At 39.2% G+C, this 27818-nt stretch overlaps 1 protein-coding gene across 8 annotated transcripts in view; it reads right to left on the bottom strand.

The window, feature by feature from the left end:
- The window catches only part of GRAMD4 (GRAM domain containing 4), an 81145-nt gene that overhangs the window by 35276 nt on the left and 18051 nt on the right, over nucleotides 1-27818 (bottom strand). For 6 of the 8 annotated variants that reach the window (XM_062582688.1, XM_062582669.1, XM_062582702.1 and 3 more), the window contains 2 exons: nucleotides 20930-21140; nucleotides 12008-12128 (listed from right to left, as the gene is read on the bottom strand). In XM_062582688.1, coding sequence (XP_062438672.1) covers nucleotides 12008-12128; nucleotides 20930-21140 — 332 coding nt within the window. Of the gene's footprint in view, nucleotides 1-12007; nucleotides 12129-14630; nucleotides 14716-20929; nucleotides 21141-27818 lie in introns of those variants that run through there. The other 2 variants (XM_062582720.1, XM_062582727.1) reach the window with 2 other exon arrangements.

Genomic DNA, 27818 nt, shown 5'->3' with positions numbered 1-27818 from the left:
TTGTCACAGAGATGGTTAGGGATGTAAATCTCAGAATATCAAACCATATTTAAAGTATATGTCTTATTGATATGCCTCAACCTTAAATGTCATGTGCATTTAATATAATTCTGATTAGTGAGCTGCCAAGTGCTCCAGAGTCAAAAGACAGCCCAGCATCTTTTTGTATCATTCAACATCAATTTATGCAGTGGTGAGTCTTAGGTGGACAAACCATTATAACAAAATACTCAAGTCAATGGGATTTTTTTTTTTTTTTTTTTTTTTTTTTTAAGGAATCCCACCCACCACTGCCTTGCATGATCACAGGGATCAAAATGGATTACCTGCAAACATTCAGCTATACAACTAATTCTTAATGAACTTGTTCCTCCTTCCCCTAAATTTTCTTTTCATATTCTTCTAAAAGATTTATCCTGAAATATTTTAGCTTCAGTCGAGGTTTGCTCAACTTAAGTATGGGTGAAGCTCAGAAAAAATAATGGTAAACGTCTGAAGATATTCTTTATCCTGACCAGTCTAAAATATGGCAGGGCGGGAAGAGGAGGAAGGAGGTCACACAGAGAGTGACATTCTAAAGCTTATGAGATAAGAAAGAAAAAAAAAAAAGACATCAAAATTGGAAGACTGTCAGAAAAACTATCTATTTTGTTTCCTTTTCACAACTGAAAGCACCTCGATTTGTCAGCTGAATGGTTTTTCCCTGTGGTCAGGCTTCCTGTTTGACTCTTTCACACAGAAAAGCCTTTTCTTCCTTCTTACCAGTAGGGATGTAGGTGTCAAGAATGCCAGAAAACCATACAGGAGATATTAAAAATCAATGACATTTGTTTATCTAGTGAATACCATTCCTTCCTCAGACTCAATTTTACATAGGCATTTTTGTTAAGAGTGGAGAAATGAAAGGGTTAAACACGGAAAGCAGACTCCACCTCTGGTGTTTGAGGAGAAAGCTCGCCATAACCTTTCTCCAGTCTGGTCTACCTGCATGCATCGAAATGAAGAAGTGACCCATCATGTTCACAAACAGTCATACCCATCTGCCTAGAAGGAAACCTAACACCAGACTGCAGTTATTCAGACTTTACCCTTCTGTTTCCACCATTCTGTTATGCTTATTTTGTCTTTTCAACACTCAAGCTCCTTCTCCCTTATTTAGAATGACCACAGCTTTTGGAGACCACTTTTTCTTAGCATGTTCCTACAGGAACTTTTAGATGGAGCAGAGTGAACTCTCTACGCTGATCAGAAATAAGTCAACTCTGATTCAGAAGCAATGCAGTTATTCTCACACTGGAGGGAAGCTGAGCCTGAACTACCATCCAGCTTCTTAGCAGAACTATGTTCATCACCTCAAAAACATACAGCTTCAGGTAAAATCTTCTTCTACTTCATGTGACAAGGTAGACTCAATTTAAGAGCTAATTCTATTTGACAAGATCTTCTTCCTTTGAGTAAACCAGTCCGAGACTCCCCTCTCACCATTCCTGCTCCCTCACAGTGTCCAAACAGGTGAAGTATGCCTAAGATGGCATTACCATGGTATGTGCAAACCAACACTTACACTAACAACAGATGAGTTACTTAACATTCAAATACAGTGTTTGTAATGGTCCTTTACTACGTCGCTGTAGAAGAGTTTCTCAGGTATGGAAAGGCTTAGATTTCCAGTGTTTTCAATGATATGCTTTATTTTAGCATCACATAGGTGCACCTTTACCCTAACTACAACAGAACAGGGGTCAAACAATTCTTCATTAATATTGTTTCCATGCTTATATCAGGGCAACAATATAGCAGATAACAGTTGTAGCATGGAAGAGTCTGTATTTTCACTGCTATAAGATATTTACCAGTGACCTTCAGAAACCCATTCCCTGCTACATTTTGCAGGATCGACTGAGTGTAGACAACCACTGTATTCCCAAACATGAAGTCAGCTACTTGTAAAGCATCACAAAGAAAAGTTACAAAACTAGGCTTAGTTCAGTGACCAAAGCTAGAAAAACCATCTGCTGAATGGGGGCAGAAAACTCTATTACATACATGTTCCTCCTTCTCCTCCAGCCTACAAGGCCTGTACGGCCCTCATGCCTCATCCTAAGGATTTGTGTTCATCTTAGAGGTATCTAGAGCACAGAGGCAGGCCTTCCCTTTGATTTCACCTGTTAAGACCTACTCACATCCTACTGTTGATAGGTTGGATATTTGTTTCTTAAACTACTACAATCTGGAAGTGAAGAAAAAGATCATTTGCTTCTCAGGCTTTTTTGCCACCAGATGTCACAGGCCTGGCAATCTATCAGCTCAGAGTAAGACTACATGGACAAGAACAGCCACACAGGAGAACCCAGAAGCAGGGCAATGTGAAACCAGAGTTGTCTCTATTTTTTCAAAGATCCTTCTAACAGACACATGTGCAGGGGTATCTTTTTTAATGTATCCATACTTGCAATTGAAACTTAACTTTGGGACAAAGGATACACTTCTACTTCCTAGTTAATACAGCTTTATTTAGCTTTCACTGTTCTGTTCTTCCATCAACCACCACAATACAATGATTTTGTCCAGAAAGGTAACAGGATAGAAATACTAGCATAAAACTTTTGCTTGAAATCCCAATAGTCACGTTTACCTATCACTGTCAGAACACAACAATCTTCAGGCTGCCCTGACAGTTTTAGTTATGACAGGAATCAATGAAATTTGAAAAGCCACAAGGCAAACTTCTATTTACTTTCCAAGCAGTTAAACTATTTGGTATTGAACACAAGCCCTACTCCTGCCTTTCTCCACACTCTTCCAAAATGCTACTCTTCTATGGATGCATACATACTCTCACCCAGAGATATTTAACTCAGTGAGATTACTGTGACTACCTGCATGAAAAAGCTTTTCCTGTGCTCAAAGACCTGTCTGATCAAAGCTGCAAAAATACTTGTTTACCTTCTTCACTTTTCAGGCTTAGACTCATCTCTGTTTAGGTATTTAGCTAAGATACGTCTTGAAAATAAGATTTTAAGCTTCATAACAGGATCAACTTACATGCACAGGCTTGTATATGGAAGATCTCTACCTCTGACCATTCCCATCGCTCTAGGTTTCCAGTTAGAGAGTTCTTTTCTTTCCTCACAAACATCATCCCTGTAGTGCCTCAACAGACCTGGCTACATATAGAAATAGTAAAACTAGATTATTCTCATCTAAAACTCCACTGGGCTTCCCGTTTGTGTCAGAGCACAGTACAAAACTGTTCTCTACAGAAACTTCGAAAAACAGTTCATAGGTTTCCTAATACTGCAACTTTTCCTTTGTTCTACAAAGTTTTCTGACGAAAGGCCAGAAGTCTTAATATAAATACATCAAGAAGGATAGAGATGGTATTTTTCTATACAAATTTAAAAATCTTTTGGAAAAAATAACCTTATTTCCACAGAAACAACAAATGTACAGTTACAATGAGCTTTTCCTCACTGTTTTACCTTAGGCATTGGAGATACTAATGTATGAAAACATTTCCTACAGCATTTCTGGTCCCGACAATACCTAATCTTTCCAAATATTTTTAAAGCTCTAACCAGACAAAAAAAAAAAAAAAAATCTTGTAATAACACAAATCATTGCCTTTCACAGAACTTTTCTGAAAGATATCAAGTTTCAACCAAAGAATAGATGCATCACGCTGAGTTAAACCAGATACTAGTCTACATTAACTATGGATGTGTACAAAGCTTCAGTTCGCTCACTATCAGTGTGATGAAAGATCACAGACAAGACATCCAGGCTGCAGTCCCTCTCCAGTAAGAGAACTAAAAACAGAGGGAAAAAACTCCCTTTCCAGCAAAACAATGATTCCCCAGGGCAGAAACTGAGGAGGACAGGTTATTTTACAGGTGCTGCTCTCATACTCTGGCAGTAAAAGGCATGAGGGGGAAAGACCAACTCCACAGGGGACATACGCAGAGTATTACTTCTGCACCGAGATGTCCACTCAGAGAACAACATGATATCACTGACAAAGTGCTTAGAAAAGAGCAGGCTGTCCAGGGTTCGTAACAGGACACTGAATACTAGGATGCCCAAACCAGCTTCTCAGTGGGGGAAGGCCAGAACCGACCTTGCTTGAAACTTCCTCTTACACGTTTCAGAGCTAAGCTCAGGACCTCATGTAAGCTCTTCTCAGCAGTCAAAGCTGATACACCAAGACTCTGAACAGAGAACAGAAAAGGAATCCTTGATTATAAAGAGGGAGAAGGCCAGCTGAAGACAAATGAGTTTAATACACAAAGGGAAGAAAATAAAAAAAATAATAATAAATGGCAGTTTAGATACCTGCATAGAAGGTATGTCAATGAGGTCAGGCATAAGGAACTACAAAACAAGTCGTTCTGCACTGAGCCAGGAGAGGACAAACCAATTCAGAGGCTGGTCTCCTGGAGATCCAACAGGTGTACAGTTTAAGCTAATATGCATAGCAGTGTCTAAAGCCAAACACCCTCCTACCTGTTCAGGGCACAGGCAGAGCTACCCTGCATCTGCCCATGTACTCAAGCCTTCAACATGAGCTTCCCAGCATACCTCTCTGCAACCTGCGCAGCACAGCTGAGCCAGTAAAACAAAAGCAAGTCCACTCTGACCTAAGCAAGAGGCTCTAAACTGACACAACAACCAAGCATTTATAACATATTCTTCCCTGTCACGTAAACTATTCACCTAGCTTTTTTTTTTTTTTTTTGATTTTATTTTTTATTCTTAAACTTTGAAAAATATCTTTCTCTCACTCACAGGTATATTATTTTGCTTGGATATCCTTCCTCTTGGATTACCTAATCTGCAGTTTAACAAGATGCCTTTTCCCCTTCCCTAATGCACCTTTTCCACTGTAATCTGATAAAAAAAAAAAAGAATGTGTGCGCACATTTCATATATAAATATGTGAACATGAAAAACTACGAAGAATTATTTAACAATTGGGCTTTTACTTTCCTGGATGATTTTCAGAGATGCATGAAAGGTTTTCCATCTTTTTAAAAAAAAAATTGTTTTACCTTTCCTGAATTCAAAGTATCCAAACCTATTTGAAGAGTTGTAAAGACTGTATATGTGTAAGCTGAAGCACTTAATCTATACACAGATCTTTCTGGGAAAGAAAATTTATATCATCTTTAAATATCATTTGTCACAAAACCTATTTACTCAGTTACACAAGTTTATCTTGTGACATAATTTCATTAGGTCTAAACATCAAATCTTTCATAAATAGAGAAATTTGGCTCCTTTACACACATAAAAAATAACAAGACTACATCGGATCATTCCTCCTTATTTACAAAAAAGCTTTAGTTTTTCTAAAAATATGTAAACGATTTTAAAAATCTGTGGCAGATTCCTCTCCTAAATCATCCAGTGCAAAGTTTCTATTGGTAGAGACTCTTTTTACTAGCTTAAGAGTCATGAAAAGTACTGCTCCTCCACGAATCTCAGAATCTTTAGAGCACAAAAATGCCAGAAGAGCAGCAGAACTCATCCAAAATGAAAGGAGCTGCAAAAATTCTGCCATTAGCACAGGCTCTGTTTTCACTTCATGTTTTTGGCAGAAGTAGTGAAATATAAACATTTCAACGCCTGGCTCCAGAGCTGCAGCAGACTCCTCCAAGGTTTGCACTATTAAGACGAGCATAGAAGGGCAGGTTCCACACGCAGCTGTGGAAACCTCTGGCCACTTGCACATAGGGGACACACAAAGGTTGTCCACTGGCACCCTTAGCTTTCAAATCCACTCTAGTACCTCAACTCAAAAAGTTAAGTTGGGCTCCCAGGAAGACAAAAATCAAGAACACACAGCATAACATAACATGTGAGCAGCATTAGTTAAAGCTAACGAACGAGTTAGTTTCAGAGAATACAAGTCTGTCAGTACGGTGCTGCACTTGGATTAATCCACTCCATGAAGCGGCAGTATGTCCCGCATGTGGCTCTCCCGGCTTGGGCTCTCCACGGTTCTGTCATCTTCACGCAACTACCATCTATACCTTTTGTCCAGTGACTAAAGCAGATTTCACTAGTTGGCCCTGGAATAAGGACTAACCCCGGGCTCTGTCCTGCTGCCATCACTGGGCTGGAGTCACACCTGATCCTTTCCATGGTCTCAGGACTCCTGGAGATAAAGGTGAAGCTGAGAGTGGTAAGAATTCAACTTACTCTCCACCAGTTAGAGCACTGTCCTCAGAGATGAGAAATGAAGGTATGAATCGTCCTCGGTCTGAACTGAGGCCCCTTAAATTCCAGACAAGTGCTCTAACCCACTCATGATCTTCTCTTCTCACTGTGTTTCCACGTAAAAGGAGTCAAGGAGTCAGGGGAGGGTTCGGGTTTTTTTTGGTTTTTTCGGTTTTGTTTTTTTGGTCCAGGAAAGCTAGACTTGAACTCAATATACAGCGTGCATCAGATCAAGACCACCACCCACCTAGACCATAAACCAGAAATCACCTTCCGCACAAGCATGCTCACTTTTCAGAGGGCAGAACAGGTAAACTGCAAAGACTGTGGGACTTTCACCAGGGAAAACTTTGGGCCCAAGTACAGTTTGAAAGGGTTTTGGTAGATAATCTTCCTTCAAGAGGACCACTTAAAGGAAATGAAAGTGTCTTTTTAGATTGATCTTTTTGTATCCCTGACTGACAACTCTTAAGTAGCTATATGGTTTAGCTGCTAATTACATTAGTATATCCCATTCTCTCATCCCCACTGCTGCAGGGATGCTGTCAGCCATGGCATTCACCAGTGTCAAAGTCATCTAGGAGCTACAGCGATATGATCTCTGAGCCAGAACTGACTATGTTTTAATGCATGCCTGAGAAAGAGAAGAGGGTGACATGAGATTTGCAGGCTGGACACCTTGTAGAAAGCCCTGGGAAATGACATCCCTTTATTGGTAGGGCTGCTCTGGGATGGTGCCAGGATATCACCATTAGCAGCTCAAAAAACAGATAAGGGCTGCAACACTGTTCATACAGGGGAAACCACCCTCAGCCCTGACATTTCGCAGGCACCAGTTACCCCAGCTCACAGCTGGTGTTTGGCTAGCTCATATTTACACAGCAACTACTTACTTTGTTACAGAGTTCACCTGCTACTTATATCAAGTCTTTACTTTGCATTCAGATTTCTGAACCCAAGGTGACTATGGGTTGCCAGGTCAGTAAGAATATAGTAAAACTAATGCATTAACACTACTGCCTCTTCTGTTCTCCTCCAGCTCTGCTACTGCAGTTCATATTTGGCCCTTCTATTAGAAGGAATTTACAGAAAGAGTTTTCTGAAATAGCTGGTAGTAGGACTCTGGCTCAGTTTTATAGTCCATCTGTTGCATACAACTAGCTTGCTGTTCCAGGAGTTATGAGAATTCTTGTAGAGAACAGGACCTTGCAGCAGAGGTTTTTGTTGGTCACAACCACCACTACACACTTTGCCTCCAAACTAGGCCATTTTCTAACAGCCTGAAGATCACACAATTTTCTAGAGCTCTACTTCCATAAGGTCAGCATTTTATAGCTAGCTCCTATCATAAAGAATCACAGGGTCATTTACACACCCTTTCCCCCTCTCCTGCAAAAAGACACACCAGAAGCCAGAGAAAAGGCATATCAGAACAAAGAGATTGCATAAGGGAGAGAAGCTCAGATAAAATTTAATGAGAAAGAAGCATAGTGCTAATTTCTTTTTTAAAGCCATTACAGAACTGTCATTTTCGGATATCATTTTTATAAGTCCCTAGAATCTCTGCTGTGCAGGGTTGGAATGCAAAACCCTTGTGGGAGAGGACTTCACTTCCTCCTAAAGCTTATCAACCTCAATGCAGAGTTCCTTCAATTTACCAGTTCATGACTAACCCTCTTCTCAAACAGTTACCTGGTTTCCATACTTTTAGCTGCTGCTACCACCACCTCCTCTTCCCCGAGCTGCTAAAATTAGCATTGCAAAAGCCTTAAATAGCCTTGAATGAGAAATAGAGAACGCTCCATGTAAGCTGTAGAACATGTGCCTGCCTACAAACCACACCCGCAGCCCCCCCCACCAGAATGCTGATATCAGCTATTATCAGGCCAGCTGCAGAAGTGTCCTCCATAACCAGTCACAGACTGTAACACAAGAACATTTCATAGAATCACAGAATCAGTAAGGTTGGAAGGGACCTCTGGAGATCATCTAGTCCAACCTCCCCACTCTGCAGGGTCACCTAGAACATGTTAGACAGGGTTGCATCCAGGCAGGCCTCGAAGATCTCCAGAGAAGGAGACTCCACAACCTCTCTGGGCAGCCTGTGCCAGGGCTCTATCACTCTCACAGGGAAGAAATTCCCCCTCATGTTCAGGCAGAACTTCCTGTGCTTCAATTTCTGCCCATTGCCTCTTGTCCTGTCACACGGGACAACTGACAAGAGTTTGTCCCCATCCCCCTGACACCCTCCCTTCAGGTACTTGTACACATTGATCAGATCCCCCCTCAGTCTTCTCTTCCCCAGGCTGAAGAGACCCAGCTCTCACAGCCGTTCCGCATAGGGCAGGTGCTCCAGCCCTCTGATCATCTTTGTAGCCCTACGCTGGACTGTCTCCAGTAGCTCATCCAGAAAGGTATCACCTATTGTTTTGTCTTTCAAATGCAAGAGCAGCAAATTTGTTTGCTGTTTAGATACAATCAGATTTCTGAACCAAAGCACTGGAAATTAGATGTCGTATAGCATAGTGTACTGCAAAATAGCTGTTCACTTACTTGTCCAACTGTATCAAGTGACGTATGACCCAGGAGAACAGATACCAGCTCCAGAACAAAGACCATTTTCATTCACTTCCATTCACAGTTTCCAGCAGATTAAATGCTTTGCACTTTTCATTCAGTTGGCATTTAAGCACTATTCTACAAAAACTAATTCAGTGAACATCTACGCCAATATTCCAATCTCACTATATTCAACACACATTTTTAACATTGCTATAATACAACTCAGAGGGATCCATTAGATTACACAGATTTTCCTGTACAGGCAGGAAAACTGCCTTTAACCCTTTTGGCTGAAAAAGTCAGAGAATCTACTCCCTCATTTAATATGTCGTTATTTAAGATCCTTTCTTTCTTGTATCTCATCCTCCTGTCAACCTCAAGTTTAAAATCTTTACACATTTCCAGTCCCATTTTATTTGCATTTACAGCTATGCAATGTGCTAAACAATTCATCTCCATCTTCACCACTCCAGGTTTTTTGACTGACTCTTCACTATGGATGAAATTCATCTGGTGTCTTAGATATTCTGCCTCTGCAGCCACCTGCTTTTGTCTCCAGTGACTATTCGCCCTACACTTCCTCTACTGCTTTTAGATCCTACAGTTACGAGTGGACACATTTTACTGAAAACACTACTAAGCCACACTGCACTTTTCACTTGTGCCTGAAGATTGAACGGAGTTTGGAGAAGACTAACAGTTTGCCATTCCTTTAGCCAGACACTAACATCTGTAAACTGATACTGATTTGTAGTTGTGCTGTAATGTAAATGCACACTATATGCATTATATTGTTGAGAGGAAACCTCTCCTCCTTCGACCCCCTGGCTATATTATAAAATATACCTATAAATAAAGAGATATAGAAAAGGCAGAAAGAAAGTGAGAGAATCAGGCTGACAGTGATTAGAAAATTGGTATGTTAAAAAGCAAATTCGTAGAATTTAAATATTTCCCACACTCATTAGCAACTGCTTTGATTTCTGTACACCTAATTGGTGGAAAAGGAGTTAGAGGAGGTAGCAAGCACTTAGTTTATGTGAAAATAAAACTCTAGAAAGATATCTGCAAAGAATTCCATATTTAAAAGAATGTAGTATGCAAATTAGGCTGAATGACTAGCCTTCTGTAAAAAAAAGATCTATTGGAGCGGTTAGGAAGAATTTATGGTTTAGGAAAAAAAGGGCTTTCTTCCAAGAGCAAATTAACGTAGAAAAATGTACATTTTAAGAATGCTTCCGTTCACCATCAGTGAGGTGAAAACCATTAAGAAGAAAAAAAATGCAGTATTTCTAATAACAAAAAAAAAAAAGAAAGAAGGAAGAGGATTAAAGAATACAGAAACTACACCCAACAAGTGAGCTCCTACTTCACTCCAACAGACAAAGCACAGCTACATATTTTTGCTCAAAATTTTGAAGGGGGGAGTAAGAAAAGGGCTTAATTGTGCTTATTTTCTGTTCTAGTTCATCATTCTTTCTCTTGTATGTTGAGAGTTGCAAGCAACTTGCCAGGGCAAGTCCATCACTGCAGCTACGGCAAGGCAAAAGATCTCTTGACGCAGCAGCACAGGCTGGAGTCAAGCTGACCCACATCATCCCATCAAACTACCCGTATGGCCCTGAACCTCTAAACTATCTGCTCAAAGTTTATGTGCTCTGCCTCCTCAGCAGCAGGAACAGGCAGCTTCACTACTATTAATCTTAGAGTTTGTAGTAAAGGTCTGCGCTAAAGAAAAAGATTCAGCTAAAGGTGGTAAAATGACTGGGTTTCAAACTAAAGCATGAAATCAAAGAATGAAATTATTCATAAAACATGTGTGCTACAAGTAGTCACTTTAACCACATACAGAGGACTGGAAGTGGATTCACCAGCAATAGAAAAATTTGAGAACCATACACTGTGAGGGTTTTCATTTGTTTTGTTTTGGGGTTTGTTTTTTTTTTAATTAGTTCAAGCTAGAAATCAATTCTGGGAAGCCTCGCTGCTTCTGTTACACATCAGATTATATTACGAGAACACAAAGGTCCCATCTAGTCTACAAAAATCAAAAAAAAATAGTAATAATAGCATCTCTGGGGATGTAAGTAGTATATGGTAATTTTGTACTGCACAGTTAAATAAAGAAGCAAACTACTAAAAGCAACAAGGCAGGTCAAACAGAGCATCTACTTTTTGCTTTCTATACTAGTCACGTCTTCCAGGTATCAGCAGATGTGTTCATCATAAATTCCAACTGAGTACCTTCCTCATACAGAGAAAAAGAAAAAACAGTTGCAAAAGGATAGATGTTTCACAGAAAATTAATTCCAAGTGCTTGAGAATGTGCTGAAGATAAAACACAAGTCTTAAATGATTATTACTAGCTAACAGATTCCAGTCAATATCTATAGTATTATTATTTTTACCCGTCAGAAAATATTTGATCACATAAAAACAAACTTCATATTCTTAAACTCAAAAATAACCCATTGCAATGACCATTTAGGGAAGTAATTGAGCAAGAATTCTTATTTATTACAGAGATTTTCTTCTGTCAAATTACAGGAATGCTTGTCTTCCGTTTTTGCTAGGTTTGATTCAACTATCCTGTCTTTTGCACGTCAGTAGCTCAGACCTGCCAAAATACAATCTCAAAAACCTCACGAATACCTCTAGCCATGAGCAGCTTTCATACACACACATACATATGTATATGGGGTTTTATATATGTATATATACACACACACACACATATATATAAGTAACTCTTGAAATCTACAAATACTCTTCGATTATTGGTATTTCCCATACTGTTAGAAAAGTATTTTAAGATGCATTATTTGTTAGAACAGCTTCCAAGGAAAGGTATTGGTTGCCCCTTTAGTAGTCTCTTACTTCTTGCAATTACTACCAGAAAAAAAACACCCACTGCAACCTCCATGAAGAATTTAATTAATTCTATGATAATGTAGAGATGTCAATATTAAGATTTCAAATAAGCAGCTTCTGCCATGCAGTGAAGTGCATAGTTAGGAATTGCAGAGCAGGAAAAAAAAATTAAGTCACCCAGTTACCTTCGAAATCCTTTTAAAGCTATTTCTAGAGAAATGTCAGCCCATACGTGTTATCTGTGCATCAAATACGCCTCAGAATTCAAGTGTCAACTTTTGCAGGTTTAAAGAACATAATCTTATTCTAATAGACTTAAGCCATTCTGATTCATGGAGCACTGTTTTATACTTACGTAAAAAATGTTTCTCCAGTAAGGCTATTTCCAGGTGCCCTTTGATCTCATTCAGTCTGTCAGACTCCGTTCTGTTAAAATCCTGGACTCCTGAAGCCATGATGATGGTCCCTGGACCAGCCTGCAAAAAAGCCAGAACTCACTGACAGCTCAGGGGCACTTCTTTTTTTTCTTTTTTTTTTTTTTTTTTTTTTTTTTTTGCCATTTATCAATTACTTCTGTGACAGCACACACACAGCCACGTGGAAAACGTACAAGCATCGATAACTCACCATGCCTCTTATTCAGCATTAAATTACCAAAAGGAATCAACAGAAGCAAATCAAATTCACAGAATCCCTCCTGCATAGGTTTATAGAATGCACTTGGGCAGACCTCCACAAGGTTAAAAAACAAACAAACAAAAAACCCAAATAATCCTCTTACCAGTTCTGCTGCATCATCATTTACCCTTTCTCCTGCTGTTTTAAAGGCGCATGTATATGACCCCCCTTCCTCCCACCATTCAAAGGTCAATGCAACATTTTACACAAAACTGAAGCTGGCAAAAGAAAGTTTAATTTCTCTGACTTATTAGGAAGCACATATTGTAAATTTTAATATCAGTTTATATAGCATGTAGTTCTGAAGACTGAAGTCTTTGTGCAAGAAAGATTAGAGCAAGGAACTGCCTTTCCTCTTGTCCTCCCCAGTTACTGTTCGAGTTGGTGCCCAAAAGATCATCCTGGAAGGCCAAGAGAGAGGGAGACAGAAAGCTGCTCATCTTGACTGATTTATTACTATCACCAAGAGCGCTCCCCGAATGAACTCGGCACTGGAAATACAGCAAGGGCATCTCTTTGGTAATGGTTATTTAGCACTGCACGTGCTCCCAGCTAGTTGCAGTCGGTTGGTGAGAAACCTAGGAGTTTCTCCAAAAGCTTATACTCAAAACAAGTGCTAGATTACAAAAGCTTACATCTAGGAAATGATCTTACAACAAAAAGGGATTTTTTGCATCGTTGCCACCTCCTCCCCCACCTTGCTTGACCTCTGAAAGCATGCAGGAACTGTATTGTTTTCAAAAGTCAGCTTTCAAATATTTGAACTTGACCACTTAGATTACATACATAAACTTGGCTAATTTACATGAGAGTTAACTAAAAGGCATTTTCAACATTCTAGGAAAGATGTACAGATATCTCACTGACAGCAGAGTACTTTCATTGATGGGAAAGATTTGCACTTTTTAAATAAAGCAGTGTGAAGATATCAACTAAACATCTGTTTTCTCGCTCAAGCTGAACAGCTGCTGAGTTTAAGCCTTCCAACTTGTCTATCCAGGCAAATTAGTACCCAATAAGCATTTACCGCATGACATTTACCTGGCACCACCTCGCCACCTGGGCTTGCTTGCTTCAGTGCCAAGCAGAGATGCTATTTCCAGTCCCCAAAACAACACAGCAACACCACCCAAGCTGGCCAGCCCTGACGACAAGCACGAGTCGTGAGGCTCGGAGCAGCCCGTTTGGGGGCTATTGCAAACACCTCTGTACCAAGCCATGGTACATGGCAGACACGGAGAGGGTCTGCAGCAGTCCTCGCCGGGGAGCTGCCGCCGCACATGCTTCTGGCCGAGGTAGCGCAGTAGGACGTGTTGTTTACAAATGCTTAAGCCACTGCTGAAAAGTGGAGTGTCAGCTGTGTATTTTTAGATGAGCATGAGTTGGCAATTAACCTCTCAGTTTCTTATCTATAAAGCTGGATCATGTTTTACTCAGTCACGGAGCTCCTGCAAGGTTTAGTGTTAGCACTCGTCAGACGCTTTGAGAAGCCCAAAGAGGAAGGTGTGGCAGAAGCCGAACAGCAGCACCCTTCCAGCCCGCTCTACAGATAGGCAAAGTGTTACAAAAATATAGATTGCTGCCCAGACGTTAAGCACAACTTTCTGTAATTTAAGTGAGTTTCATATAACAGATAACTAAACACCCAAGGCAGGGGTAAGCTGTCATTCCTCCCCTACTCCCATTGCCGGGGAGTCAGATCGCTCCACGTTCGGAGAAGAGGGCCAACAGGGGCAACCTCTGCTCCCAGCATGCAGGGACTCATAGGGAGCTGTCTAAGGAAGCCTCGCCGCTGTAAAAATAAATAAATAAATACATAAATCACATACAGGTCAAAGAGAGAGATGTCATACCCATCAGGAACACTCACTAGCTTTGCATATCAGGCTAGTGGTTAGATACCACAAGTTCAGATACTTCAACATCACTGCCACTGGCATACTATTTCTTTCCAGACAGACCCGTCCTCCCAACCCTGTGCACAGCGCTGAGGGCAGGAACACAGAGACTGAGATGAGGGAGGACAGGAAGAACAGGTTAGCAAGTATATAAGCATATTTAAATTTTCACTCTCACTGAAGTTACTCAAGATATTTCACCCTAAGAGGGGTTACATTTCAGAAATCCATCAAGACAAATAAGCTCTGCATTTGCTTCTTCAGTGACAATAAATCACTAGCTAAGTAAAGCCCAGAATATCTGAATTGTGTATTTTTATGAAGCAGAAAAAACTAAAAGGTACAAACAACTGGAGACATACCAATATGGACTCATTTTTGAAAGTTTCCAAATGTGCATACCTGCTAAAGCATTAAACTCTAGAAGTCTGACATTAGCTGGTAGGCTAAAAATCAGTACGTGTCCGTAACAGCAGTACTCCAGAGAGGTTACAGTGACCTTCTATGTTAGGAGAGGAAAAAAAAATAAGTTAAAACATGAGGCTACTTGCTAAGAATACCTTCTGTTTATGACTAGGGTTGAGATTATGCAAGTATTGTCTAATAGTAAAATAGTTCAACCAGAGTAGTGAGATATACAGGTGAGGCACACAGTGATATAAGTTTGACAGAAAATAAAGCATTCAATTTACAAAAATCAGTAAAAACTAGTGACACCATAATGCATTATCCAATGCATTTAAGTGTTTAAAAAACTGAGCATGTAGAGGGAAAAAAGAGATGTAAGAGGCATTTAATCAGGTGGTGGTTTTGTTGGGGGAGATTTTTTTTTTTTTCCTCCACACCAACATACTTTGGTCTGCCAGGAGGTGTTAATGGGCTAAAAAGATAAAGAATAAGGCCAACACTTTGCTGAAGGTCAACCTCTTACCTCTGAATGAAAAAAGTACCTCTGAAGTAAGCATACGCAGCTCAACTCGTATGTTGAAAAAAAAAAATCTTGCAGTAAATCCAGCATTAAGTGAGTAGTATTTTTCTTTCTTCTGCTGTTTTTGTAGGATATTACTGGGATTCAGATTAGATTAACTAAATCATACTATGTAGATGCCCTTTCTGTATGACTCACAGTAAAAGCCTTAAAGGCTTCCACCAAATTCCACTTTTTCATTCTCTTCTGCCTCTCTATCTTTGACAATATTTGACCTAGGAGCCCTCTTAAAATGTTGGCAATCACTATCACTTAGCAAAGAACATGCACAAGACCATGATGCCTAGTAAGCTAGCAAAACGCCATGAGAACTGAATGTGAAGAGTCAGAGACAGAAGGGTTAAAGGAAAGATTTTTGATGACAGCAGTTTGCCTCTAAACCACTATCAAGAGTTCAGAGTTCCTGCTTCAAGCCACATCCAGCTCCGGATCTGAAAAACCACATCCACATGCAAATTTGTTTTTAAACGTATTTGCAGTTCCACATCAGCTTCTCTCAGCTTAAGAGGTTTCTCCTTTTTCCCCCTTCTCTCTCAGTATCTTGCAAGATCCTGCAAACCCTGGAAAGTTGTTCTTTGGGGCACTGAACACCAAAACCACTGTCATCACATAGTCTTAGTAAAGATATCATTTCCAGCTTGGAAATTAACCTATTAAAGAGCAGCAATTCTCAAATGCAGCAAATATTGGTGCACCACTGGTAGAAAAAAGAAGGGTTATTTTAATCGCTTTTTGCCTACCATAATGGTTTGGCATACTTGATGAGATTCTTGTTCAGACAGGGTCCCTCCCTTCACCTCCCTTCCAGCACAAATCCGCACGTTGTATGAAGAATGCCCATAGTGTATCACACATTTTTATTTTCTTCAAATAGCTATATATATGTATACATATATATATGTATTTATATACACATATATAAAATTAAGCTTCTGACATCTGCAGGCTCTTTCCAAAACTCTGGAAAGTTAACTTGATAAAAAATGGTTTAGGACAAATAAAACAACATATAGGTTGGCAGAATTGGCAGCTAGATGCAATTCTACTTGGTTGATCCAACTCTACCTCATTGCCTATTAACAATATCCTCAAGGGCTAGTTTCATTCTCAGCATGCTTCCCCAAAAGCAAGGGAGAGGGAGCAGCAAGGACGCAGCGTGCCAAGCCCTGGGGACAGCACAAGTCACAGCAGCTGTGACACAGCAGAGAGAACAGGTACAATTTTAAAAGAAGAACCTCTGCATGCATTCATTTGAGTAAAGAAAAAAACAAAAAAACAAAAAAACCTGAAGACTGATGACAAACTAAAGAGCTTGTTCTATATAGGTCCTAGTTATTTTAAACTTCTCAACTGAAATTCCAGATAGTTTTTCTTATTTAAAATTACAAAAGCATTCACCATGGCTGCTGCATTTACCTAGCTTAAGGAAAGGAAAAAAAACAACCCAAGAACTCAAGAACAAAAGCATCTGCATGAACAGTTAATCCTTAATGGCTTTTTCTGAGAAGCATACCTATATTGGCAATCTCTGAAAACAAAGCTGTATTTTGCAAATAAAAAAAAAAAAAAAAAAAAAAAAGAGAGAGAGAGAGAGAGAGGAAGGAAAAAAAAGAAAGAAAAAATAAACATAGCTAGGATTAGTTTTTCGATATTTTAATATCTTAACTAGAGTCTTAGTATCATGCTTGATACCTTCAAATGACTGTAAATGAGGTCACTGATACAGTACTGTTAAAGGCTTAAAATGACAAGTTTCAGGAAAAGCCAGGCTGTGCAGGAACATCAATTAATTTAATATTTTCTGTATCACAGTAACTCAGATTTAATCCTGGCATACAGGCAGGGAAGTTGCATAAATAGATTAGACTGCTTTCAGTACAATATGCCAGGTACAAGAGAGCTTCAATTTGCAATCTCACTGACAGCTCAATACAGGATCTCCATGGTTTTAAACACAAATTTGTTCTTTTCTCCTCTCCCTCAAGAGACTTTGAGTCTTCTTTGTACAGAGTTCATTCATACTGCTTGTACATAGTACTGTTTTTCACTGTTATAAAAACAAATCATTTTTCAAATTAAGCATACATAATTTCATAAAACAAAATGACAACACACAATTTATGAAGAGGCAAGGCAAGCCAGCACCAGCAAATACAAAGCAAGACTGGTTTTCAGGGAAACCTCCTCCTCCTCCGCAAACACGTGACATCGTAGCAAACCTCGCTGCAGGAGCAACATATTAAAGCATTTTAAAGTATGGCCACAAACAAGAACTGTGATCTAACAGAAAGCAATCTACCTTGCATCTACAGAATAGCAAACTGAGAACACTAAATAAATGGGACTTAATCGTCATGGGCAAGCAACGTGACATGAATTTCCAGTGTCACAAGACAAAATGTCTACATTCACCTTCAGGAAGCTGGAACAGCAAGTAGCTACCCTTCTCCCCTCTATTCTTATATTGTTTAAATCAATGTACATTATGTAAGCTTGAGATACACCCAGTGTCTCCCTGCCTGCTAAAAAAAGGCCTTTCATTCATATGACTATGCTGTACAGTTTTAATAGATCAAGATCTTTAAGTGGCTAATGGATAATACATTATACTGAAATTTTTTTTAAAAAGTATAGAAGTAGAGGATGCAGAGATGAAGTGCTTGAGAAGAGAATGGCTGATGGCAGCATCACATGCTAGGTGTGGATCAGGAGACGAGGACCCAAATTTTGCATCCCTACCCTCTGTTCTGAACTAAGGCATCAATCTTGCCATTTCAGTCAAACTATTCTGCACACAGCTTTTAAGGGAAAGGGTGAAAAATATAAGTGAAAGGCTAACAGGATAGCTCAGTCATTCGTGAAAGACATGCAATCTCTCTCTGATGTATGCACAGACTAGAATACACATTTGTTTTTGCAGGCCTTAAAAAGTTCCCTAAAAGTATTAAGCAAAAAAATCAACAAGACTAGATTTTCCTCCTGATCCTTGACAACACAATCATAACAGTATACTTTTGTGGCTTACAGATCCTATAAAAGAAAATCACCCCATAAAAACAATTCAGATTTGAATTTTAGTAATTGAATTAAAACAAATTCAGGCACAACTCAAATATATGATTGCAATAGAAAACTGCCACTATATCAATATTTACTTAAATATAGAAGCATTACTTTCTTTACTCAAATAAATAAGTATTACTTTCTTTACTCTTGGCACCTCTGCAAGGCAGGAGAATATTGCTTCTCTCTTCATTATATGGATGGGCAGCAGAGCTTATACTGACAGATGTCTGTCAGAGCTAAGTGCTAATCCCTGAAACTTCCCATCTGAAATCTACCTTTTATACTTCAGGCCTCCTTACTCATACAAGTTTGCTTATTTTTTCTAATATCTATAACACAGCAGCTATTACCACCCTGTTCCAGCATCATACTGGCTTTGGAATTCCGTAATACCATGAGCAGGGCAAAATAACAAGTTTGATGTTGCTCTTTTTTCCATCTCTCAGATTTTTTAAAAATAGTATGTGTGTACGCGCGCGCGCACACACCTGTGCCTGTGTGTGTGTGAGAGAGAGAAAGAGAGAGACAGACAGACAGAGAGATCAGGATAGCCTACTTAACATTGTGTAATCAGCCAGAAAGCAGTGTTTCTCTTCAAATTGTTTTCTGGGTACATAGAACTAATAGTTTGAGGAAAGAGGAGAACACCACAGATGCACAGGAATAAGGCTTTACCAGGTAATAATTTCACAGAATGGTTGAGGTTGGAAGGGACCTCTGGAGATCATCTAGTCCAACCTCCCCACTCTGCAGGGTCACCTAGAACATGTTAGACAGGGTTGCATCCAGGCGGGCCTCGAAGATCTCCAGAGAAGGAGACTCCACAACCTCTCTGGGGAACCTGGTCCAGTGCTCCGTCACTCTCACAGGGAAGAAATTCCCCCTCACGGTCAGGCAGAACTTCCTGTGCTTCAATTTCTGCCCATTGCCTCTTGTCCTGTCACACGGGACAACTGACAAGAGTTTGTCCCCGTCCCCTTGACACCCTCCCTTCAGGTACTTGTACACATTGATCAGATCCCCCCTCAGTCTTCTCTTCCCCAGGCTGAACAGGCCCAGCTCTCACAGCCATTCCTCATAGGGCAGGTGCTCCAGCCCTCTGATCATCTTTGTAGCCCTACGCTGGACTCTCTGCAGTAGCTCCATGTCTCTCTTGTACTGGGGAGCCCAGAACCTTTAGCCATGCCATCTCATAATTACTACTCTCTCACAAAAAAAGTAATATCTAGGCTTCAAGACAGATCTTACTATAGCCTTTAGCTTGGCCATCAAGGCTGCTCTGACTAGATACACAGGGTATTACTCACTCTCCTCACATTAATACAATTCCATAAGTTTAATGAACATAAGCCACTATTTATCTAAGACAAATCTCAGAAAATACTGTGATGCAATGGCTGAATCACAGATTAGTCTCAGAACACACAATGCACACATCTTGATAAAACTTAGGACAGACATCTTCAGTGGAATTATAAGAGGAAAGGAAACACATACAACAGACTGTCTGAAGAGAAGCTTTAAGATACATATACAAAACAGGTTTTTTGCAACAGAAAAATTCTCGTTCATTACCACTGGCTTGTTCTGTGATCATAAAAAATAAATTCTGGCAAAAAGTGCATACAAGCTAAACCATATGTGATGCCGTACAAGTCAGCTTAAGTTTTTTTTTTTTTTTAAAAAAAACCACTAATAGCTGTGAAAAGGAATACAGGTTACCAACCTCAAAGAAGATGCCTAAAGCATACACAGTTAATCTTTTAGAATAACATCACTAAGGAGCGAGCAAGTCCTGTGCTGCCAGAAGCACAATCTTCAGATAACAGCCTAATCATATTTGGGGTCAAAAATAGTATGGTGTGTTTCCAAAGAGTGAGTACGCTCTATTCGGAGTGCAAATTCTGACTTCCAGGCCACGTTCTAGAATACGGTTAAATTGCCATATTGTAATGTAGATCGTACCCAGCAGTCCAAGCTTAAGGATCCACAGCCATTTTCGAATGGTTAAAGCAGAACTGCACCAATATTTAGCATTTCCTAATACACTTTTTTTTTAAAAAGACAGTTCCAGTTAGATGCTTCTGCTAATAAGCACCAAGAGGTTTTAGTAACTGAAGAGTCTTGCTGAGCTCCTGTACGGGGTTAAACCCGCACTATAACATGGAAGTGTTACTGGATACAACACTGCAGCAAAGAACAAGACAGCGCAACCCTTCAGGCTCTAATGAAGGCATCAAAACTTTTATTCCCAAAACGCTGCTATCTCCTGCAGTTCCAGCCAGTGGCATCTGAGTTTTTCTGACTAAAAAGCATCTAGAAGCATTTCATTTTGCTAACAAGCTTCAGACTTGTTTGTTAGTAGTGTAACAAAACAAAAAATAGACACCATTCAGAAGCCCAAACTCAGGTTAACTGACCCATCAACCTACAGCATCTAAAAGCAATAGCAGGGACAGGGAAAGCTAACATTAAGGGATTTTGATCTTTCCACAAAATGAAACCCTGTTTACTAGCTTTATCACTAATCCATAACCCTGTGTTAAATCCAAAACACAAGGACCTTCAAAGAGCTATTAACTTTTGTTATTTTTCCATCTGACAACTATATAATACACTGCAATGACAGTCAAAACCAAGTACTTACAGGGTCTCTTAGCTCTTCATTGTCTCGGGGTGATGTGCGAGGTATTTTCACTGGAATTTCATCTCCACATTCAGTGTCTGACGCATTTGGAGACTCTGCTAAATCAAGGAACTCATCTCTCTTGTGACCTCTGAACCTTATTTTGTCCAACTTCTTTAGCATGTTCAGCACTGAGCTTTTCTGCTTTACCTTAACATGACGGTTGGAGTCTCTGCAAGAAGCAAGATATTAAGAATACTTTAGATAGCTTGCAATAAACCAAAACGCACGCATTCTAATCACAAATTTGCTTTTAATCATTTTTCAAGACCCTTCCCATCACAAGAGGAAAAACATGCTGCAGCTTAGCTTTTTAAAAGGCTTTTATCACAGTGCAACAGATATATGGTTTGTTTTCCAGTAGCTGATAATTTACAATGATCTCTGCCCTCACTCCTGCCTGATAGCAATTATTGCCTCTCTCTAACATCTCATGGCTATTTTTAAATTAGAATGAGCACAAGCTAACAACTCCACGCTCTCAAAAAAAAAAAAAATCAGTTTGTAACAGGTCACTTTAAACAAACACACAAAAAGGTTCTGCTGGTAAGTCCACTCGCTTCTTCAACTTGTCTGATACTTCTAATCAGACATCAAAGTCCATTAAGCACCACAACTGATCATCAAATCCCCTGAAAAAAAAAGCAGAACAAGGGAAAGAACAGTGTAGCTATCATACCACCATATTCCTTAACTGAAGCAGTTACACAAACTGAACGTAACAAGGATTTACTGAAGAAAACTACCAGATAGACCTAAATGGAAGAACCCATCAACAATTAAAAAAAAAACCCACTGAAGTTAACCACAATTCATATTCAAATGTACAGCCAAAAATCCTTAAAATTATCACTGCTGGCAATCTTGTATATACAGAGAAGCAAGCTCATTGTATGTAGTGGTTACTTGTCAATACACTGCACTGTATCATTTACAATTTGAAAGAGATCTGCTGAATCAGTCTGATTCAACACTCCACACACACCATCATGCACCAAAGGTCACAAGCTCCATCCTAAAGGAAATTTAGTTCCTTGATCCTGCCTTTCCTGAAAGTTACTGCTCTGACTAGCAAGTTTGGCAGTTTATAACAAGCAAGCCTCAATTTATTTTTTTTCTCGTGCCAATTCTGTTCCTCAGCTCAGAGAGCTCCTTTCCCTCTCACATCTACCCCCTTGATGAACACAGATAATGACTGCACACCTCTTAGCTTCAAATTTGCGGGAGGAGCAAGCAAGTCAAGGTTACTTGAAGAAGAGAAGGCCATGCAAGCTCCTAGCAGGAGATCATCCGTTTCAGTCTGTGCTGACTGCCTCAACACCCATGTCTGCAATGACATCCTTCCCTTATTCTACCAAAACAACTTCACCCAAATACATGCTACAGTTGCATTTGTCTTTTTCAAAGCCAACACCTCAGTTATCCCATGAATAATTAATTCACTGGGGCTTGCCAGCTATGTAGTTATACTATAAATGCAGGCTGGAACTCTAAATATTTTGCCCTATTTTTAATATTCCATCTATTGGTTTGTTTCCAAAGGAACTCTTAAGACCCACTCTGAATTGAGAGCAACCAGTTTTATCAGTACATTTAAACTTCAGTGCTAAGACTTCTTTTAAGATTTATCTTTGAGACCTTCCATTGGTCTCAGCTGAAGAAAGTTCCCTTCAATACTGTCTGTTGTAATCATAGCTTCACCCATCTTCTATGGGCCTTGGAATTTCTCCATTAACCCGCATCTTCATTAATGCACTTAATATAGTGCTACATGGGTCAACTATCAAAATTATCAAGTCAAATCAGCATGGCATCACTTTATATAAATCCAAATCATATTTAGAACAAAATTGAAAAATGAAAATATTTAAGTCTTAAGACAGCACTGAAAATCAAGACTTTCAGCTGCTCAGATGATTACAACTTCTTTCTTAAATAAAGCTATATAATATTTGCTATCTTTAGGTCACATGATATCACTTGATAACTCAGAATGCAAAGAACAGGGACATGAAATTCCAAGTCTCATAGCAAAAATTTAACAGGACAAGTTTTGCAAGCCACATACAAACATGATCCATTTCGAGAGTCCACTCTCCCCAATGGACTTCTACTGTGGTAAAATTTTATTTGAAGACACTTGTTCCTGTTACTATCCTCTTTTCCTCATAGTCAACATGCTCCTTCCTCTTAGTTAAAAACAACGTTTAGCTTCATTGCATACCATCCCAGGAACTGAGGTTAGACGGAAAAAGTAAAGAAAGAAAAAAAGCCAAACAGATCTAGGCTCAAGTCACTCCAGGCATATAAATAAAGAGCAAGGAAGGTGACTGTTGCCTTTGGCTCCAATAGCCTTTGCAAGACTGAATGGAACAGCACTTTGGGCAATTCTCACTTTCCAACACAAGCCTCATCTCAACAGAATTTTTCTTCTTTCCTCATAGATTCTCTACTAACTCTTAACACTTTCGCAGTGACTATTCACACCAGGTTCAAACCTTGAAAATCTTAGTTTACTCCTCGGCCAAAATTTATTAGCACCTTTAGCTTAAACATAGCAATCAAACTAATACAAACACCCGACAGTGCAGCTGTGGGAAAAAAAAAAAAAAAAAAAAAAAAAAGAGGGGAGAAAGAGTTCTCTTCCTTTATCAGAGATCCTTAAAATTGTAGGCCTGCATTTATTCCTTCCCTTAAAGAGCCACTTGTGATAACTCACATCAAGGTTATTTTCTATGAACTGCTTTTCTTTAAAGTTCTATTACTTGTCAAATCTAAGTTTAAAATAGAAACACTTCTTGCTCATTCATTGACTATTCGATGAAGAAACTTGTCAGCTATCACATCCAGAAATATCTCTAGGCCCTACTATTAATAGCAACTAGAGAACAAATGCTATCAGGGAAGTTTAAGCCTCTGATAAGTACTGGCACAGTTATAGTGTGCTCCCTCCAAGAGCACAGATCTGTATCTATGTTCAACCAATTTTACATACCATGACAGTCAGATCTACAACAAAGCAGTTATCAACCAAACCCATCTAGTTTTTATGTTTTCAGTATTTATGCTATCACTTAATGATACAGTCGCATAAAAAATAATAAGGATAGACTAGTGTTGGGACAGCATGAGGGATAGGAAGCAATCGGCTCTATTCTCCTCCTAGGATGGTTCATGCATTTTAGATCTAGTCACAGAATAACCTGGCCAATAGATCCATCCCTGAGTCTAAACACCTTTACACTATGTTTTTCTTTCTTCTTTTTTTTTTTTTTTTTTTTTGCAAAAATATTCTACAAATACTCCTACATTTAAGTGCTACCATTCACTCTTTAATAAAACAAAAACAATCCTTGCTTTAAATTATTAACAGATTATTCTTCTCAATCATCTTAAATTCTGTCAAGTAGAGGCTAGCAAGAGAAATATCATCCTAGCCATTAGTCTTCTTTAAAGCATCGCTGAGTGGGTTGACCATTAAAAGAGGAAACTAAGAATCATGTTCGGTGGAAGCACAGGAAGCCACTGTATAGCAGTATTTGCTCATTTGTAATTTAAAAACTGTAAATGTATAAACATATTTTGTCTAAGAACTGTTTGCGTGTACCAGGCTTCCAGACTACTTTAAGACTACTTATGGCTACATTAGATTTATCTAAGCAAAAAGCAGACTTGCCAACAAGCTCCTCTAGAAACTCATTTGGCCTCAAGTTAAATGAGCCTTCTAAGAGAGGTTGCTTTTACATTAGCACCTTATTCCTGCAACTATCTACTGCTTATTTAAACAGCAAATATAGAATCACTTTCAACAGCTTAATGTTCATTATGAACAGAACTTCTCAGAGATTTTGCATTTCAAATGACTTCAGTCTAAATTAGATAAGCTTGAAATAGGTAAATGTTTTTTTTTAAATAAAACAAAGAAAAACAGACTTATTGAAAGAAACAGTAACCAAATACCAAAAGCCTGGCTTCACCCTCACAACTACTTCATCCCCTCACCTTCTCCCAACTAGCCATCCACCTTCTGACTCAACTACTGCTTTCATGCTCTTTCTAGGAACTTCCCCTACCTGCAAAATCAGAAGTGACATATGGTCACTTTTGTATATGTAAAACTCAAAAGTGAAAACACAGGCCTGCTTCTCCCTCTTCTTTAAAACTAATTATAAACAGACAAAAATATAATTATTTTAACTGTGTTCTAAACACATACTCTCACTTCATGACAGTCAGACATGTGCCAATAATTCTCCTCACTACTGCATAACGAAGAAGCTACGTATAAGAGTGGTATCATATTTTTAATTAATTTGAACAAAGTAAAATCAAATCCATTCTCCCTAATTCAGATTATTTCTGCATATAAATCTTGTGCTATTAATGCAAGAGTCTAGAGATTTTTTTTTCCACGTTCACTTCTATAATGCAAAGTGAGATACAGCACAGCATTAGGACAGCCACCAACTCTGCAAACCTAAGTCCAACTCAGCTACACCTCAACCAGATCTCGTAATGCTAGAAGATCCAATCATATAATCATATAGTAGGGATAATCTTATATTAACATGCTTACAAACAAGGCTATTCAGGCAGCCAGGTTTTTAAGCAGGTCGCTTGTATTTCTACCATGGCAGTAGCAGAGATCAGATCAGGCAGATAAAAATGCAGCGTGTCAAAGGTATACTGAAGTCTCAAACCATCAAGTAATACACAAGACAACAGCTTACGTATACAGGGCATAAAAAGTGAAAAAGAAGATCTATATTTTCCACTGGGAGGGGAGGGAAGCAACAGTAATCTCTAAAGATTATTTTTAATTGTCATTTAGTTGCTAAAGCAAAATCTTTGAGGCTGAAGTTTTATGCCTTTTACAGAGAAGTTCTATGCTTTCACAGAGAGCCAGAGAAGAGATGACTTTATTTGGACCTCATAAAAACCCTCAACCCCAAAATAACTATCAGACACACAGTTTAAAGTGATAACATAAAGACTCAAACCCCAAGAACACTGTGTGCACACATCCCAAACATCTCCTAATGAAAGAAGTTCAGCTTTTCCCTAACTTCTGCGTAAAAAGCATACGGAGATTTCAAACAGCTTTTCTGCTTGTGTTTACAGAGAGGCTTTCTGCAAGGAGACAGCCAGCTGTTCGGGAATGACAGGAGTCAGCCTGCCCTACACAGCCCGGGAGCGGATCCATTACAGGGCTGTCACTGCGGAGAACCCCCCAGCCCTTAATAGCACTGCTCCTGCCACAGTCTTTCAGATCTATTCAGACCCAGAGTGAGCACCAGCTCCAAAAGCCTCCTTAGGAAGAAGGAGGCAGACAAATCCTGCTATTGCAGGAACATGGGAGAGGCTGGGATGGAGGGGAAGGGAGGAGAAAACACAGGGAAAGATAGCACTTTCCATACCACTGCTGTCTGAAATTTGCCTTGACTCATCCCTTAGTAGAGTACTCTACAAGTAGGTTATAGATTTTTGTCTTGCTTTCCTCACAGTTACTTTTGACACTAGAATATACTGAACCAAAGTACATGATCCGGTAGACCTGGCAGAGAGTCAACAACTAAATTCCAATGTGCACTTCATCAGAGCAAGGATCTCTGCTGCACAACACTATGCAATTCAGTTTCTATTAGCTATTAAAAAAGCAAATCCACTACACAAAGCCTAATAGTGTCTCTTCAGCAAACATTCATCTGGAGTTTGGGGAGCGGAAAAAACAAAACAAAACAAAACAAAAAAAAACACTGAAACATCAGGGATGAATTTCATGATAGGTCAAAAAGCCCACACAAGACCTCCACATCACAAAATAGCCTTCAAAGCACACATGTTCCTTTTGCTAAAAGTATTTCAGAAAGCTGAGGAAAACATCAGAGTGGACAAAAATCCAGCATACTCTTAATTCTCATCTTTACATCCCATTTTCCTTCACATTCTCCTTTTAATCTCAAAATATCTCTTTGCAGAATTCCACAACAAGAATTCTTAGTAGTCAAAAAAGCAAGATTGCATGCATACAAACATATACACACACTGCTCAGCATCAGGAATGTTTCAGTCTGTTGTTATGAAGGAGTGAAATGCAAACTGAGGACATGGAAAGCATCAGGATTACGTTAAGTATTCATTACTCCTGCATTCAAATGTTCCTGCATATTATTTTGAAAGGGTTGATGTGAAAGGAGGAATACTAAATACATTCAGTCCATCCACATATTGGCTGATAGTTAAAGTCCTAAAAACAAAGCTTGTTGTGTTTTTTTTTCTGGGTATGTCTAACCAAACAATATCCTGGATACTTTGCTGAGTACATCTAAACCCACAACAGATTCAAAGGCCAACTCTATATTAGTGTTCTCCACTAAGTTTTCCACCAGCAACACTGAAATTTTTCCCCTCTCCCTTTCTAATAGATAGAATCTTATCTCAAGTCATTGTCTGAACATTTTGTACTTATTAATATTTTAAAAACTTTAACTAGATAAAGATCAACTGACTGCACTTGACAGCTCCTCATCTGCTCATTTTTTTTTCTTTCTGCAGGCACACAGTGCTCCCAATTTGCTCTCCAGAAAGCTCACAGCTATAAATATATATATAGATATATAGATATATATACACACACACAACATACAAATTTTACTTCCAACTTCTCTTCTTAAACAATAGGAACTGGTTTTGTGCAAATAAAAGTTGGTATCTGTCAAGAAAGATACCAGTCGGAAAGACTGGCATTAAGGCTGGTTTCAGAAAGCGTGCAGACGGGACAGACTTCCCTCAACACAGCCCCTTCATAAACTACACCCGTTTCCACGGCGCACACACATCTCTCAGTCAA

This window comes from Rhea pennata, chromosome 1 (genome assembly GCF_028389875.1).
Source record: "Rhea pennata isolate bPtePen1 chromosome 1, bPtePen1.pri, whole genome shotgun sequence".
Taxonomy (NCBI): Eukaryota; Metazoa; Chordata; class Aves; order Rheiformes; family Rheidae; genus Rhea; species Rhea pennata.
This window is presented reverse-complemented; position numbering and strand designations above follow the sequence as displayed.